The sequence below is a fragment of the Maniola hyperantus genome, chromosome 12 (assembly GCF_902806685.2).
Source record: "Maniola hyperantus chromosome 12, iAphHyp1.2, whole genome shotgun sequence".
Taxonomy (NCBI): Eukaryota; Metazoa; Arthropoda; class Insecta; order Lepidoptera; family Nymphalidae; genus Maniola; species Maniola hyperantus.
In genome coordinates, this window is record NC_048547.1 from 768,318 (window position 1) to 787,543 (window position 19,226).

At 37.9% G+C, this 19,226-nt stretch overlaps 1 protein-coding gene across 2 annotated transcripts; it reads right to left on the reverse strand.

The window, feature by feature from the left end:
• Positions 1–142: 142 nt before the first annotated feature.
• LOC117986975 (uncharacterized) lies at positions 143–17,724 on the reverse strand. 2 transcript variants are annotated; one of them, XM_069502236.1, is made up of 7 exons: positions 17,638–17,724; positions 14,991–15,223; positions 6,194–6,390; positions 3,323–3,571; positions 2,031–2,214; positions 806–978; positions 143–380 (listed from the first exon to the last, which is right to left on the reverse strand). In XM_069502236.1, exons 2-7 carry the CDS (start codon positions 15,220–15,222, stop codon positions 192–194), a joined length of 1,224 nt encoding a protein of 407 aa, XP_069358337.1. In that variant the 5' UTR covers position 15,223; positions 17,638–17,724; the 3' UTR covers positions 143–191. The 2 variants fall into 2 exon arrangements, with proteins under 2 accessions (XP_069358337.1, XP_034829820.1); XM_034973929.2 differs by lacking the exon at positions 17,638–17,724 and adding an exon at positions 16,834–16,890.
• Positions 17,725–19,226: the final 1,502 nt, after the last annotated feature.

Here is a 19,226-nt window from a genome sequence, read left to right on the forward strand (position 1 = left end):
ATCAGTAATACAAAACTTTTCCTTGATCAGTATCCGAGCTTCCATTGGGCCTTGCATAATATAATTAAAACAATAGAATATAATATATTATACATTTTATTTAAATACTAATAATCTTAAAATAGATTAAGCCTACAAAAATGCCTTTCTTAAATTTAAGATTAGCTATAATTTCAGTGTTGTCTCTAATATCATTGTTTTGAGTTAAGACTGCCTTTACTTGTAAGGACCTCGTTTTTTTTGGTTTTTTCAAAAAATTCCTTAGCATCAGCATCAGTTTCGATTATTTTCTTCGCCTCAACTGAATCTATTAGAGGTGCTTCACCGTGGAAAGTCGTTTCAGTGTATATCCGGTTGATTTTTCTCATCGTACCATGGAACTGTTGGAAACCAATTTAATTATTATTTGTTAGACTTATTATTTTTTAAGTTGTTAGTTGTGACTTATTATTTGTTAGTTGTTGTGAACTGGAGGTAAAACATGAAATGGCCGAAATTTATTCAAAATAATGAAGACCACCATCAAAACTGGATGGAAATTGGAACATAAAAGGTGAAACAAAGTCGCGTTTTAAAAGTGGATAAATACCTTTTCCATTATGAATTTATAGTCACTAATAGAAAAATATTGATAAACTAAAAAAAAAACGTTGATAAGATGATAGGTAATTACTAATGATTGATTCATAATAGTAAGAAATGCCAAGATTAAAAGAAGACAAGAAAATAACAAATGACTTATTAAACTTAGGGATAAGTAATAGTGACAAGTCCAACAAGAAAAGGATGGTAAAATAAAACGTACCTTATCCCAAAGTGACATGTTAAAGCCATAGTTGCAGTGAAAGAACTGATGATGCTCGTCATGGAACTCCGCATCCGGCTGCCACGGCTGCCACCACTGGCCCTTGAAGTTGATGCCGGAGTGGTCGATGATACCGTGGTAGTAGTTGTACAGGGCTACCGCGTAGAAGGACACTGGAAATATTGAATAACAAAAACTTATGATTTATGTATACATTACATAAATTGATATCTACTTGAATAAAGTGTTTCAGTAGCTCCATCTGAGATTCAAATAACGTTTCTGCAACAATATACACATACCTACATATCGGTGTGTTAAAATACGTCTTGTATATATATTTAAAATCCTTTCTTAGTTCGATTTTACGATAATAAAACATACGTGCGAAATTTTAAGTTTTCAGACCTTCAAGTTCTTTAGACATATTACGAGGAAGAGCAGTACCAACGAACAACTCGTGGTATAAGGCAGAGGAAAGGCACGTCCACGTAGTCGTCCCCCAACTAGGTGGACAGACTCCGCAACAAATACACATGTCACTGCATGTGGATGTAATGCCGCCAACAGACGTGGCTGGATTTCTCAATCGCACGAGCAGTAGTGAAAGAGAACAACAGATGTCGCTGAAGAGAACACGAGCAGCATTGAAAGAGAACTCACAGCCATGGCCACTTTGCAAACAGTGAACGATTAAGAGGAACACCAAGCAGTTTGAGCCATTAATATGCCAGTCGATTTGTTGTAGATTGAAATGGTAGATGCACTTGTAAAAGTATGTTTGAATTAAAAGTCTTTCATTTCTATAAAGAGATAAAAGGGTACCAGAAGCGAGTTTAAAAGTGAGACAGAAAAAGCAGGGCATCACAAGCTATTTTTGGATTGGTTATTGGAATGTCCTCTCATGTTAAACTTGCGCGCAGACAATGATCAAACGCGTAGAGATTCCTCGAGAGGTTAACTCTTTATACTAACCTAACTACAACATTAAACCTGATCATTCACAAAATTACTACATATTACAATCAATTAAAATGGCAACCTAAACACAAAAGAATTTAATAGTCGGTTGAGTCTAGCGTCGGAACTAGACTGGCTTTAAAACGATTAACCACCCGTATTTATAATTTCGACACAAGATGTTGACGCAACGGATCACGTGACTTCTGTCAGAGATAATAAATTATAAGTGCGATAACAGAGACAATTCTGGTTGTAAACTTACTCCAATGCACTGGGATGGTGAACAAAGGCAGGCACATAGTGAGCTGCACGTGCATGATCTCCACAGGGTGGATGGCGGTGACGGAAAAGGCAGTGGGCTGCTTGTACTTGTGGTGCAGCTTGTGAAAGTGCTTGTATAGCCACGGCGTGTGATACAGGCGATGGAGAATGTAGGTCGTATAGTCCTGGAATCGATGTTTACTTAGTATTAGATTTATTTTTTAATTTATAGACTAGCGCTTAGCTGCAATCAGACCTGGTGATAAGTGATGATGCAGCCTAAGATGGAGCGCGCTTGCTTAGAAGATGCCTATTAACTCTTGACTTGATGGTACCCATATTTTACCTTTTATAATAAAATCCCGCAAACTATTTTGGACTTACCTTTGCACAAGTTTAAAAAATCTATTAAAAATATGCTCATGAAAAAAGCATATTACACAATTGAAGATTATCTAAATGATAAAAGAGCGTGGATTTGACCTGCAGCTCGTTCCAGCAACGCACAAGACTGCAAATACTATTATATAAATGGCATAATTTTGTACCTATATCAAATATTTGAAAAGAGCAACCGCCGTGTTTCTTGCTGGTTCTTCTCGGCAGGAAAGGCATTCCGAACCAGTGCAAGTAGATGCATCCGACTATTCGTAAGCACTTGTAAAAGTTGATACGAATAAAAAAGATTTTCATTTTCATTTTCATTTTCATTTTCATTTTCATTTTCATTTTCATTTTCATTTAGGTCTTCTACACGGACCTCGTCTCATCGGCGGGGAACTACAACCGGCTACGGGAATTCGCGCACCATTGGCATAAGAGACGAAGAAGCTCAGAGCGTACAGGTGCCAGGCCGGCACCACGGAGGAGCAGCAGCGGGGATCACAGCTGTGCTAGTGACGTCTAGCCCCCAAGGGGGGAGAGTGAATATAAGGGACAAGGAAGAGACAAAATAATTTGTAGGGAGTCAAGAAGGCGCCCCGGGGAAATGCCAAGAGCAAGTACCGAACGGGCGCCCTCCCGCGATTCGGCCCATATAACCGAGAGGTTGGTGGGGCCATGGGAGGTTGAGTGTTGTCCCATCAGTGGCGTGCGAGTCATAGAGGCATAATATACACTGCTTACCCCAGTTGTAATAGCTCAATGCATATTTTTCATTATAAACTGCCAGTAAACAGGTTCCTACCTGGCTAATGCCTACCCTGGCTTCAAACCCTGTGCACGCCACAAAACTAATGCTGGAAGGGCATTCCATATCCTAGCGTTGCAAAATATATGAAATTCAATACTAACCATATAAATGAAGAGGACAGGAAACTGCGCGAAGAACCACAACCACCCGTACTCATTGAACTGGTAGTAGACCGTGGATGGGTTCCCATTGCAGATGTAGCAGGCGAGGAAGGCGGAGAAGGAACCCGTGACGAAGAGGGACACCACTCCTATCATGATCTCGTGGCGCTCCAGTTCAGGGGAGAGCCACTTTTTGGGCTGGATCTTCCACTCGTGCGCCAAATGCCTTCGCCGGACGTAGAAGTACCACTGGAAAAAGACGAGTATTGGAATAAAAAAACCGGCCAAGTGCGTGGTGAGCCACGCGCAGTGTAGGGTTCCGTAGTAACAATCCTCGAAAAAGAGATATAACTCCTTAACCTGTGAACCCTACTTAGCCATGATAGTTTTCCTTTAAAATTGTTTATATTATATACTACTGCTGTGCTTTTTTCACGTTCCTATATTATACCTACTACCATTTGGCTGATAGAAGGGGGGAAGGGCACTTGACTCTAATAAAAATTAGCACTTTAAAACATCATATTTTACAAACGGATCTAGAAATCTAAAAATGATGTACCACACCCACAGTATTTTCAAAAGACCTATTCAACGATACCCCATACTATGGGGTAGACGAGAAAAAAAAATCATCCCCACTTTACATAATATAGGGGAGCTACCCTAAGAAAAATATTTATCAAAATTTTATTTCACCACTTTGTCGGCGTGATTAATATTTATACCCACGGACGGACATGGCGAAGCTATAAGGGTTTCTTGTTTACTACGGAACCCTAAAAACGGAGATCAGGCAGCAGCGTCCTCTGTGCTACTACTACCATCTACTGCAATCAGCAACCCGTCTGCCCAGCGTGGTGAAATGGCCAAACCGTCCAGTATTGGAGAGGCCTTTAGTACAGAAGAACACTGTTATAGGCTGTTGATGATTGATTGAAATAAAACTTCTTTTTTAGGGTTCCGTACCTCAAAAGGAAAATCAGAACTCTTAAATTATCACTTTGTTGTCTGTCTGTCTGTCCGTCAGTCAGCTTTTTCTTTAATATAATATATTATAGATACGTGTAATAATTAGACGCATTTGTAGCCGTCTAGAGTCTAGACTGTAGACATTTCCAAGTTCCAACAATTAACAATTAACAAACTTTTTGCTTTGCCGCGTATTTAATCTAACAGAAATTACTTAGTATAGGTTAAAGGTGTAACCCATTAAGTTTATAGTGCCGAAATATAAACGAGTTTATACTTATTATTATCTTTTAAACTCAACAATTAATTGAGGAAAACACACCTTAAAAAATGAGTATGTTTTTAAGTTAAACGGGTTTGTTGTAAAGAAACGTAATAATCATGCAGATTAGTACATAATAATTCAATGGTACAAACTATTTTTTTTCTGTTTCAATGACATAATATTTTGAAAAAGTACCTAAAGATTACTTTGTTATATAAAGTAAGTAGGTAGATAGATGCTTATCATGATCATCATGATCAACCTATTGCCGGCTCACTATAGAGCACGGGTCTCATCTCAGAATGAGAAGGGGTTAGGCCTTAGTCTATCACGCTGGCTAAGTGCGCATTGGCAGACTTCACAATCCTTTGAGAACATTATGAAGAACTCTCAGGCATGCAGATTTCCTCACGATGTTTTCCTTCGCCGTTAAAGCAAGTGATATTTAAATACTTAAAGCGCACATAATTCGGAAAAGTTAGAGGTTCGTGTCCGGGATCGAACCCTCGACCACCGATTAGGAGGCGGGCGTCCTAACCACTAGGCTATCACAGCTTAAGTAGATGCTTATAAAGAAGTTTAACTTATTGTGAAGTCAAAAAGCCATTTAGATTCTAATTAAGATTTTATAAGACTAAAGTAGAATTCAAAGGAGGCTTAATTAATTCAAACCGTTAGTAAATAGAATAAAGTAACCTGTTTAATTTTCAACTCTTTTTTCCACTTAGCAAGTTTACAATAGCTGTTCAAATTATAATTACCTATACACTAAGCTTTTAAAGAGGATTTTAATTAGTAATAACTTTTTAAGGCCGCTATATACAGGGCCATGTAGATTCAATCTCTGCTCTAGGTAGTTCCGCAGTTTATGATATTATGCTTAAAAACTATTTCGGATTTTCCTTCAAGTTCCGTCTAGTGTTTTATAATTTTTGTCATATAAAGACAAAAATTATAAAACACTAGACGATCTGGCGAAAAAACCTAAATCCCGTGGGAACTGTTTAATTTTCCGGAATAAAAGTCTGCTATTAAGAGATCTTGGAGCTTCCCATCCCGATACGCGCTGAGGGTGGCCTCCGTGGTGGTTTTAGTAAGTAAAACCCCTTCATAACCCGATTTTTTTCTAAGAATCTTAAGTAGATTTCTCGCCCGTTAATGAAAAAATCGGTCAAATGTGAGTTGAACTCGTACATGAAGGATTCCGTACCATCGTACAAGAAACATGATTTTAAATTTTTTTTGTGATGTATTTTAGGTCAACGGAATTTTCCGTTCCTTGCCCTAACTTTAGGGGATTAATAACCTATAGATTTTAATGCCCTTGACGGGTCTTGACAGACAAACAGACAATGAAGTGATCGTATAAGAGTTCTTTTTATCTGGAGACTAGCTTATGCTCGCGACTTCGTCCGCGTGGACTACACAAATTTCAAACCCTTAGGGGTTGAATTTTCAAAAATCCTTTCTTAGCGGATGCCTACGTCATAATAGCTATCAGCATGCCGAATTTCAGCCCGATCCGTCCAGTAGTTTGAAATGTGCGTTGATAGATCAGTCGGTCAGTCAGTCGGTTAGTTACCTTTTCGTTTTATATAATTAGATATGAAACCCTAAAAAGCCTTAAAACTTACGTGTAAGAATCCGCCAATAGCGAAGTAAGTCCCATACGACACGACATGCGCCAATATGAAGATGACGGGGAAGTTCTCCATCTTCAGGTTCTCCGACGTGAACAGCTTGTAGATCTCCTCCGTGGTCATGTTGCGGTCACTCTGCGTGTGACCGAAGATCTGTTTGAGAGCTGTCACTAAGATCACCACCCATTCTCCTGAAAAAAAGATTTTTTTTAAATACAAATGGCGAGCAAACGAGCAGTCACCTTTCGCAGTACCAGAGGAACCACCAATGCGTTACCGGCCCGTCAGGAATTTGTTGGTCCGCCCCTAAAATAACCCCATTTGGCAATCTAATGGGAATACCGCTGAAGGGAGTTGATTCCACAGTTTGCATGTGCGTGGAAAAAAAAATACACCCAGGTGGTGAGGGTGAAATTAGTGAAATAAGCCAACTACTCCTGATGATGCTGTGTATGGTAATTTTCAGGGTTCCACACCTTAAAAGGAAAAATGGAACCCTTATAGGATCACTTCTTTATCTGTCTGTCAAGAAACCTTTAGGGTAGGGGGAACCCTTTGACCTAGAATCATGAAATTTGGTAGGTAGGTAGGTCTTATACCACACGTAAGGGAAAAATCCGAAAACTGTGAATTGGTGGTTACATCAAAAAAAAAATTAAAATGTGTTCATGAACAAAAAATTTGTATTAAATAAGATATTAGATTTTCTCGTCAACGTTGATAGAATTTGAGTCTTGAGATAAATGTTCACGTCGAAGTAAAATATTTAACGCAAAAAGTTACACGTAAGGCGCATAGCACACCGACAGAGTGGAGTGGAACTAGGATGCGGCGCCTTCCTTGATAATAAACCCAAAACCTTTATTTACTTTTCGGTGTGAGGTCAATTCTAGCATCTTATGACCTCAACGTCTATTTTGTACTTCAGCGTCAAAACCCATTGAGCTTCATGTTATTTATCTCGGCAATCGTCCACTCCGTCTGTATGCGCTGACCCTAAGGCTCCAAATATACGGTAACCTCTGAATAAATAATCCACTTTTCCCTTTGTGATCTTTTATTAATAGGAGATTAATTTCACATTCAGGAGTTTGAACAGCTCATCAACTTTCCTTTGTATGTATCTATAATATAATCATGATAAATTGTGTTTGAAAACCTTACGCTGGCTTCCTCATTAAAAATTATCTTGTTCATATTTCCTTCATAAAACAACAATTTGATCAAATTAATCAAAATAATTTGATAAATTAAATTAATCCGTAATATAAATAAAAGCCAGCCAAGAGCGATTCAGGCTCAGGCACCGAGGGTTCCGTACTACATTCATATTTTTTCGACATTTTGCACCATAAATCAAAAACCATTATGCATAAAAATAAATGAAAATCTGTTTTAAAATGCACAGGTAAAAGCCCTTTCATTTATGATACCCCACTTGGTATCGTAATCTTAAATTGAAAGTTGAAAATACTAATTATTTGTTCATGAACATCCAAAAAAATTTCTTTTGTTTTAGTTACAGCATACAAATCACATTATGAATCGTTTTTCTTTTTTCAGTATTTGTTGTGTAGGGTGACATGGTAAACAGTGAACCACTAAAATTTCAAACATTTATAGATCCACCGTACGTGAATGTAGTTAAGAACTATTGGCATTAGATGAAAGGTAATTTATTAAACTTGTGTTTTGCATATCAATTTCAGCACTAATTGTAATAGTTTATAGGTAATATTGTTTTATTTAAAAGATGGCGAATGGTTCACTGTGTACCAGTATATGTACACAGTGAATCAGGGGGTGAGTCGACAGTGAACCAATGTGTACACAAAGTACAGTAAAGTAATATTCAATCATTTCTTTATATATTTGTATTCTTTAGCAATAATCACATAAAATCAGTACAAAAAACAAACTAGTAGATACTAATTTAACTTACAAATCTAATTAGGAATACTGACTATATAAATTAAAGCTTGGATTTTTATATTTCCACTTATTAGTATTTTCACATAAATCTTCTCATAGTTGAATATTTAAAATTACATTCTTTGGCTGCTTTGTGTTTCCGTTCTTTACAAGATCTACAGCTTTTTTCATGTCTTTTGCATCATGTCCGCCAATTTTTCGATTTTTTACTGTAGTTCGACACATTCTAAAACAAAAAGATTACTATTATTATATTAAGTATTAGATCTTCTATTAACGCCTTTTTTGTTCATAACAATCACAGTTGAAAATTAATGCATAAATTGTATCGGATATAATGGACAAAGTGATTGGTACTCAGTGAACCATGGTTCACTGTGTACCCTACGGTTTTGAGCCACTGTGTGCAGACACCACTTTCTAACCTTTAAGGTTACATAACTATTAAACATACCAAATTCAAAGGATATTTATATATCTAAGTTATTAAGGAACAATTACTTTACACATGGAAACAGTGCAATATAATGTTACTCAATATACAACGATTCTAGAAAGAAAATAAATGAAAACACGTGTACTTACTTTTTTTGGCTCCAAGGACAAAACCATACACTGTGCCACTGTTACGGGCGGGAGAGCGCCGTCGACTGGGGAGTGCGGGAGGTGGTAGAAGGCAAATTGTTTCACGTTTGCAGTACGGTTTAGCAACGTTGCGTTTTTGAGATATGAGTGGTGGTGCACTGTGTACTACTGGGCCACTGTTTACCACCTGACCCTACACAATAAACCGAAATTTCATACTCCTAACTACAATACGACAAGGCTATCTTGGCGCGCGGCGAAAATCGGAAATAACGTTGCCATCAAGTGCCCCCTTTGTTCTTGTTTTTTTCTATTTTCATTCAGATACAAGTTAGCCCTTGACTGCAATCTCACCTGATGGTAAGTGACGATGCAGTCTAAGGTGGGAGCGGGCTAACCTGGAAGGAGTATGGCAGTTTTTATTAAACCCATACACCTTTGGTTACTACACGGCATCGTACCGGAACGCTAAATTGCTTGGCGGCACGGCTTTTGCCGGTAGGGTGGTAACTAGCCACGGCCGAGGCCACCCACCAGAAATATAGAAATTATAAAATTCCAAATCCCTGCCAGGAATCGAACCCGGGACCTCCCACTAATACGACCACAGCGCTTACCACTGCGCCAGGGAGGTTGTCAGAATTGACGGACTGTCAATTTTGACGGAATCCCATTTCTTTATTTTTAACATAAAAATAATAAAATCTGTATTGGTACTTTACTTAATGAGCTCTAGACAAAAATATTCCACATGCTAGAATTATAAAAAATAAAAAAACCTGTTCCTTTTACATGTATTGAAAAATAATTTAATTGAATGACTAATAACGCAATATCGATTTTGGGACAACTTTCAACACCAAATACAATTTCTGGTTTGTAACTCATTTCGTCTACGAGCTAGAGACCCGTGACACGCGAACGCAACAAAATGACATTACCTATTAATCCCACCTCCGTTTTACCCTTTGGGTACGGATCCCTAAAAATCTACTGAGATAATAATTTGTTACGACTTTCGATACCATTTCCGATTAGATAAGTAGGTATGTACAATGTATCAGATGTTAATTACTACTGTTACTAATTAGCTACACAGATTAGATTTATTTAGATATTATATTGATAATGACATAAATTCAATAAAAATAATTTCAGTTCGTCCTACTAACATTATACTTGCGAAAGTGTGTTTTCAAGTTGGTTTGTCATTCAATCACGAATCGTCAGCTAAACGGATAAGTTAAGAAATTGTAGTAGACAGACAAATACACACTTTCACATTACATTAACACTAGCTTATACCCGCGACTTCGTCCGTGTGAACTACACAAATAATTTAAAATTCCTATTTTACCCCCTTAGGGGTTGAGTTTCCAAAAATCCTTTCTGAGTGGATGTCTACGTCATAATAGCTATCTGTATGACCAACCCGGTCCGTCCGGTAATTTGAGCTGAGCGTTGATAGAACAGTCAGCTAGTCAGTCAGTCAGCTTTTCCTTTTATATTTACAGACTAGCTTATGCATGCGACTTCATCCGCGTGGACTACACAAATCTCAAACCCCTGCTTTCCCCCTTTAGGGATTGAATTTTCAAAAATTCTTTCTTAGCGAATGTCTACGTTATAATAGGTAACTAGCTGACCCACCCCGAGTTCGCTCGGGTGGAATTTAAAAATTCGAGGTGGGGGTTGAATTTCCAAAAATCCTGAAATCCATGTCTTCATTTGTTACCGAAAACCCAAATACCAATTTTCATGCAAATAACTTGAAAAAGGACGGACTTTCATACAAACTTTCATCCCCTGTTTAACCCCCTTGGTAGTAGAATTTACAAAAATTGTAAAATACCTACGTATTTTTTTATTTTAAACCGAAAGCTTAAGTACCAATTTTGATCGATGTAACTTCAAAAATGACGGACTTTCATACAAACTTCCATCCCCCATTTAACCCACTTAGGGGTAGAATTTCAAAAAATCCTTTCTTAGTGGACACCTACTCTGTACCAAAAATACACCCTCAAAATTTCATGTCTCTAGGACCAGAGGTTTAGGCTGTGCGTTGCTATATATGTCAGTCAGTCAGTCAGGACTTTGAATTTTATACATATAGATAGATAAGCATGCCAAATTTCAGCCCGATCCATCCAGTAGTTGAGCTGTGCGTAATAAATCAGTCAGTAAATCTCAGTCAGCTTTTTCTTTTCTATATTTAAGAATATTTACTTTGTAGGTAAAGCTAAGCAGGTAGAGTAAGTCAAGCTTAATTTTTTTCTCTTTAAAAGAAATCGAGCACTTTCAGAAACCAAATAAGAAAAGTGCCTCTCCAGTGCAGTCTTAAAGTTTAATATTACAAATTGAATATTAGAGCGAAGCATTAAAGTCTAGTATCGGATATTAATGCATATTTCCGCTTTATATAAACGGGAGTTACATTTTAAAACATTTTGAACATTTCCTTTTAGTGGCTTTTCCGTGTTTAGTCAGCGAGTGTTCGTGCCAAATAAAATTTTGCGATATTCCCGCGATAATTCAATAAGCGGAATTTAAACGGCGAATTTTCCGTTTGCAATGGGTATAATCCATATCCATACTTAATATTATAAATGCGAAAGTGCAAAGAAAGCAAAAAATTCCTAGAATTTTGTGAACAAATAACAGGAAAGGTGAAACTGAAAAATAACACTAGAATAAGTTAATACTAAATTAGATTATAAATATCTAAAAGAGTATTAAAAGAAGAATATAAAATGTAATTAGCAAAAAAGAAACTGTACATGTAAATAGGTAGTATAAGAATTAATAAAGTAAGAAAATATGTATATTTATATTATATATGATAATGTAATATTATACATAAGAAAAAAAATAGCATGTAACATATTATTATAATAATGAATGACAAGCTGAAAAAAAAAACGTAGCTGTTCATTCTCGTCCAACAGAGCAAGGCAAAAAAAAAAAAAAAGAAAGCAAGCCATGTCAGCTATAAAAGGTCTCCGATCATCATGTCGGAGGACAAAAAAGCGGACACACACAAAAAAAAAATAAATGCGAAAGTGTGTCTGTCTGTCTGTACGTCTGTCTGTCTGCTAGCCTTTCACGGCCCATCCGTTCAACCGATTTTGACGAAATTTGGTACAAAGATAGCTTGCATCCCGGGGAAGGACATAGGCTACTTTTTATCACGGAAAATCCCACGGAGTTCCCACGGGATTTTCCCTATTTCACCCCTTAAGGGTTGAAATTTCAATAATCCTTTCTTAACAGATGCCCACGTCATAATAGCTATCTATATGCCAAACTTTAGCCCGATCCGTCCAGTAGTTTGAGCTGTGCGTTGATAGATCAGTCAGTCGGCCAGTCAGTCACCTTTTTCTTCCATATATTTAAATAAAATTTAAAAAAAACGCAACTTTGTCTGTCTGTCTTTGTTTGTCTGATTAAAACTCAGACAAAAAATTATCAATGTCAATGTAATTTTATCTTCATGATGATTAATAATGAAGATTAAATTCTAAATCAGTGTCACGTAGCTACAATTATTACATTGCGAATTGTTGAAGAAAGTTGCTTCCATTTTGATTTTTAGGGTTCAGTACCTACCTCAAAGGTAAAAACTGAACCCTTATAGGATCACTTTGTTGTCTGTCAGTCTGTCTGTATGTCTGTCTGTCGGTCTGTCAAGAAACCTACAGGGTACGTCCCGTTGACAGAATCATGAAATTTGGCAGGTAAAACCGTGAATTTAGGGTTACATCACACAAAAAAATTTAATTGTGGTCATGAACTAATAATAAGTACCTACCTATTTTCAATTTTCGAAGTAAGATAACTGTATCAAGTAGGGTATCATATGAAAGGGCTTTACATGTGCATTCAAAAACAGAATTTTATTTATTTTCATGCATCGTAGTTTTTTTTTTTTTAAAGAATATTAGCCATATTAAATGACTAATATTCCCCTTTCCTCTCCAATTAAGCGTCAGGCTTGTGCTAAGAGTAGGTACGACAATAGTGCAACGGGCGGGATTTGAACCGTCGACCTTACGGTTTTCAGTCCACTCCTATACCGGTTGAGCTGTTGAGGCTCAAATTATTGTGCAAAATGTCGAAAAAATACAGCTGTAGTACGGAACGCTCGGTGCGCGAGCCTGACTCGCACCTGGCCGGTTTTTTTATAAACCCTTTATCAACAATACTGATAATAATATTATTGATCGTTAGAAATAGAACCAGCTGCGTGGATACAGCAAATTTGAGTTTTATGGTCATTGACATAAAATTTAAATTTCTTAATCTTACAAATAGAATTTGGAATAGCATGAAAGGAATAATAATTTATAGAGTACATATTTTGTTATTTCAAAGTTTACTTCGTAAATCTATACTTTAAATACGAAATGTTGTGTCTGTCTGTTTATTATCTTTCCACGGCCTATGATAAAAGGTACATATAACTTTAGAAAGTAACTAGCTTATGCCCGCGACTTCGTCCGCGTGGACTACACAAATTTTAAACCACTATTTTACACCCTTAGGGTTGATCTTTAACTATGAGATTTAAACATATTATGAGCGTATTGAAATATGTCATACTGCTCATTGCAAAAATACAAAACTTCTTTATAGACACTTCAAAACTGGCAGACTTTCATACAAACTTCAAACCCCTATTTTACCCCTTTAGGGATTGAATTTTGCAAAATCCTTTCTTAGCGGACGCTTACATCATAATAGCTATCTGCATGCCGAATTTCAGCGCGATCCGTCCAGTAGTTTGAGCTGTGCGTTGATAGATAAGTCAGTCAGTCACCTTTTCCTTTTATATATTAAGATGATGGAGTCTTAGGAAGCCTGAAAGCCTAGAATAACCTGAAAAAGTTTTGCCAGTAATAGAAAGAGATTGGTATGAATCACCAAGTCAGTTGGTACAGTAGCTACTTCCCATGGTGAGTGATTCTGCGAATTATCCGAACCTAATATACCACGGTGCGTGTTGCCAGTGATGACGTCATATAGATCCGAGACATGGTCGCTAACTATGGGCCTCATAAGAAAGCTCAGAGTCACTCAGCGGGCGATGGAGAGAGCTATGTGCGGAGTTTCTCTACGTAATCAAATCAGAAACGAATCCGTAGGAGAACTAGAGTAACCGACATAGCTCAACGGATAGCGAATCTGAAGTGGCAATGGGCAGGGCACATAGTTCGTAAAACCGATAGACGTTGGGGTCTCAAGGTGCTGGAATGGCGACCTCGCACCGGAAAACGCAGCGTTGGAAGACCCCTACTAGGTGGACGGACGACATCAGACGAGTCGCAGGGAGCTGCTGGATTCAGGCGGCGCAAGACCGTGGCGTGTGGAAGTACCTACAAGAGACCTATGTCCAGCAGCGGACGTCTATCGTTTGATGATGATGATGATATACCACGGACAGCCACGCACCACGCACGAGGTTCGGACGACGATGACGTATCTGCGCTACCACGGATGATACTCTTCCCACGGTGCGTTGGTGCGGGCTGGTCCGCGTCCGTCCGCAATATCACGCGCCGTGGGAAGCTGGTATAAGGCGCTGGTGGTGGCGCTCAATCCTACTACATAAAAAACTTTAGCTGCATCCAGTGGCGTGCATAGGATTCAAACCTAGGGTAAGCATTCGTTAGCTAACTACCTATTAAATGACAGGTCATCGTGCAAAATGAGCACTAAGACATTTCAACTAGGTAAGCAGTGCTTTTATGCCTCTATGACCTGCACGCCACTGGCTGCATCCCACATTCAGGCGACCTCCTCTATGGCGGGTGCAGCGGCCACCAGCGCCGAACAGGCCAAGAGGCGTATGAAAACCTCGATGACAGCTTCATATTCGTGCCTTTGTGGTGTGGAGACCTTGTGGCCCTGGGGCCCGGGGGCTCGAGCTCTTTTTAATGAGATTTCGAAAAGGGTTATCGAGTCAACCTCCGTCAAAAAATTAGTTTGGCCATCCAAAGGGGTAATGCTGCCAGCATCTTGGGTACAATGCCTCGCTGCGATGGTATCGAAATTTTAATTTAGATTTAATTTTTTTTATTCTAAATAATATCTGTCCCGGCTTTACTCACGTGTGTAGTCGACGTTAGCCCGACTAGTTTCGAACCCATACGGGGTCCTTTTTCAAGGGAGTCCGTTCGCGCACGCGCCGCGGTTTTGATTGGTTAATTAATTTAATTTTTTTAATATATTTACAAATACAATTTATAATTAAATAAAATTAGGATTAAATTACCTCTCAATGTAGACCCAAATGTGAAGACAGCAAGTGTAGCAATAAACGTGCTTATAAACTCGGGTAGCCTCTCGAAGAACTTCTCCAGAGGTTCCGCATACTTCTCGATCCATTTCACACCATCTGTGAGAGGGTCCCAATATTTAGGTTTCGTTTCTTCCACGCTCTCTTCAATGCCTTCTTTGAGTTGAGTGCTTCCATTGCTTTTACTTCTTTGCCGCTTTTCTGTCATGCTAAAATATTGAAAACATCTTTGAAATAACGGTATAAGCCCCGCAAATTGATATTGCGCTGGAACCATGTCTCAATAACATCGAAATGACGTGTTTTATTGAAAACATCTTTGAAATAACGGTAAAAGCCCCTCAAATTGATATTGCGCTGGAACCATGTCTCAATAACATCGAAATGACGTTATTTTGACGTTAGCTGAAATAAAAATATACCGTCAGCTCGAAACTTCAGTCTAGTGCTGACGTCACTGAAATGGCGGCCACGCGCATCAGCGATTTGCGGGACTTATAGGCAGATACATGATTTTTACAATCCGGTTATCATTCATCCTGATTTAAAAAGATACTGATTTGACTAGTTGTCAAAGGGTATTTGACAACTAGTCAAATCAGTATCTTTTTATCAAACTTCAAAACACGCGCTTAGTATGCGAGCTTCTATGAAATACTGGCACTAGAGAGTACCCTCACTCTAGTTCACTCTGGTATACGGCTGGCAATGGGTTGATCATGATAATGATGATGATGATAATGAAATACTCAGAAACACAAAATAATACGAATTTAAAAACTTATTCCCTCTTATGCTATTACATCTGACAGTAAAGAAGACTCGTCAGAAAAACTCCATTTAAGTAGAGTTCTTTTTAACGATTGTAATTTATCACATAATCGATCATTCAAGTCTTGCGGTCAGACTCGGCTATCCAATCAAAAGTTAAATTTAACCGACAATAGTAAAATTGATCGTAATATTTTATGTCCGGATTCTTCACATGAGAATATCTCATCTACTAAGTCCATTAATATAAGTCCCGCAAATTGCTATTGCGCTGGAACCATGTCTCATTAACATCGAAATGACCCCATTTTGACGTCAGCCGAAATAAAAATTTATACCATCGACTCGAAACTTCAGTGTAGGGCTGACGTCACTAAAATGGCGGCCACGCGTATTAATAATTATTATTATACTACTTAATGTACTTTCTAAAAACTAAACAAAAATGCCTAATTTCTAAGCTTTTATTTTATACTAGCTTATGCTCGCGACTTCGTCCGCGTGGACTTTACAAATTTCAAACCCCTATTTCACCCCCTTAGGGGTTGAAATTTCAAAAATCCTTTCTTAGCGGATGCCTACGTCATAATAGCTATCTGCATGCCAAATTTCAGCCCGATCCGTCCAGTAGTTTAAGCTGTGCGTTGATAGATCAGTCAGTCAGTCAGTCAGTCATTCAGTCAGTCAGTCAGTCAGTCACCTTTTCCTTTTATATATTTAGATTTAGATCCCTTTTTCCACGCACTTGCAAACTGTGGAATCAACTCCCTTCGGCAGTGTTCCCATTAGACTACAACATTATGCCACTGATACTGCAAATGTTCATGGGCGGCGGTAATCACTTAACATCAGGTGACCCACGTGCTCGTTTGGTTTGCTCTATTTTTATTTTTTTTTAAAGTTGCACTATTAATTTATAATATCGATTTCAAAATTCTATTTTTGACTATATTTATTGCTAGTCGAAATGTTTCCGTAACGTTCCTTGCCCCTGCCTCTGCCCTCTGTAAACTTTATTTGTTTTAATCAATATTCAACTAAATAGTACCTTATTCACTAAAATCAGTCTCCGTAAACATGAAAGCACAACTTATTTCACTTCATTTACATTTGCAAATGATTGGCGAAGGTCACGAGATCTTGTAACAAAAATAAAAAAATAGTCCAAGAGATGACGATTGTTTCGTTCAAGTGTTTACCGCATGTGACTTCATAACACTTATTTAAGTTTATAGTTCACTAGCGAACTAGCGAACGCCCGGGGCTTCTCTGCCGTGAGATTTTCAAAAATCCGGCCTTATCCGTTGCCTAGATTTCATTTTTTAGGTTTGGGGTACGTGTTGATGAGTCAGTCAATGAAACAGATGACTTAAATATTTCTTGCTTATACCATTTTACTATACCATTTTACCATACCAGAAAGCTCAAATACCATTTTTTGGGGATATAACTTGAAATAATATGACTGAGTTTCATAACAATTTTCACCATCCTTAACATATTTTAAGGATGTAAGTTTTATAGGGTGTTTAATCACTTCTTCACTCAATTTATAGTTATTATATTTGAAAGATTCGTCTTTGGATTAACATTTTACAATTATAATTATCAAAGAGAAACACGACACGTACTTTACAATAGTTGTTCGCTCACAGACCAAAAGAGAGAGATGCCCACAGACAATTCTAGCCGTCAAAGCGAGAGCGGCGGGCTATACACGTTCGGATGCACGTTGTAAGGATGCCTAAACCCACTATAGCTTAGGCTGGGCATTGGTAGATCAGTCAATCAGTCAGGATAAGTCTTTTTATATGACATAGGTAAAAGATAGAATATTTAGTTTTTTACTTACAGAATTATTGCCAGATGCTCTGTGCACACTGCACAGTCAAATCAGTGCTAGTTGTCCACTTCAAAGACCAGTTTGCTGTAAATGTGTGTATGCCCATTAAACAGGGAACAGTATAAGCCGCTGAAACAAATCGTTCGCCAGCTCGTGGCCTATAAGTTCTTACGTACTGATTAATACGGTTAATGCTTTGATTATTTTGTTATCAACAAAAATTTAAGATACCTATTGCGCAAACAATGCTAATTATGATAACACCTTTGCGTGCGGACATTGACGTTTATGCTAAAAGGTCGTAGGAATTAGCTAAATCGTATTTTTAGCAAATCAATTCCCGATAACAGTAGCTAGGTAAAAACTTATCGCTGAATTTAATCAAATACAATTTTTGTGTGAAAAACACAAGAAACGAGAATCTTAAGAATGTCTGGAAGCCAGTGAACGACAAAGCATAGAAACCGCGTTTCCAACAATAATATTGTAATTCATAAATAGGCACCATAGCTACGACTGCTAATCCTCCTCTTACCTCAACGGATTAATTAAAGTAAATAGCAAAAAGCGTTTGATTGGTTTGCACCGCTGCCATGATTGGCCAGTTCAAAATAAAATATCAACGTACACTGAGCAGTAAAACGCAATGCAGTTTATATTGATAGATTGATATTAATTACATCAAAACTCAGTTTAAAATAACGTGCGAGAGAAAATTCACAAAGAACTGTCTCTTGCACGTTACTTTTTAAACTCTATTTTAATTGTGATTTACTTCACTATCAATTTATCAATGAAAATTTCTTGAGATTTCTGTACCCGTAGTACAAGATTTTACGTCTCACCAAACCAAACCAAATTCGAGAGTCGAAATGCTTCCGCGTTACAGTAAAATGGACCTAAACAGCCTTGAATTGAAGTCAAATATTCAATGCCACTGATTTTAATTTCGGAATGTTTCCGCTTGGAGCGCTGGCTGTAGAAGTGTAGACAAACTTGAGCTTTAAAACAAGGCTTTTAAGATCCAGTTTACTGTAACGCGGAAGTATTTCGATTCTCGAATTTGGTTTGGTTTGGTGAGACGTAAAATCTTGTACTACGGGTACAGATGCTCAGTAGGTACCTATCTATGCGCGTACCTTTAGCAAGGTACAATCGAATCTGAACAAGCGTGCGGTAGAGTATAAAATATACACTGTCCACGATGACGGTAGAGATTTGGATACGCCATAATGGAGCGTAGGTACAGAATATTTCTATGCTTTGACGTTCACTGCTTAAACTATACGTATATTAATATAATCGACCGGTAAATTTCAATCCTTCGCAATTTTCAACTGTATTAAGTATAGCAAATTATTCTTTCAAACTGCTATAGTTTTAGGTTTATCTAGCTTATGCCCACGACTTCGTCCGCGTGGACTACACACATTTCCAACTTCTATTTCACCCCCTTAGGGGTTGAATTTTCGAAAATTCTTTCTTAGCGGATACCTAGGTGCGTCATAATAGCTATCTGCTTCTGCATGCCAAATTTCAGCCCGGTCCGTCCAATAGTTTGAGCAGTGCGTTTATAGATCAGTCAGTCAGTCAGTCAG

Bases quoted from the DNA above. Each gene is read 5' to 3' on its own strand.
- LOC117986975 (XM_069502236.1), bottom strand. From the start codon at position 15,222: ATGACAGAAAAGCGGCAAAGAAGTAAAAGCAATGGAAGCACTCAACTC. The intron at 3,572-6,193 runs GTAAGTTTTAAG...GTCTTTTTCCAG, and splicing joins CTATTGGCGGATTCTTACAC to TGGTACTTCTACGTCCGGCG. The intron at 381-805 runs GTACGTTTTATT...GGTTTCCAACAG, and splicing joins ACATGTCACTTTGGGATAAG to TTCCATGGTACGATGAGAAA.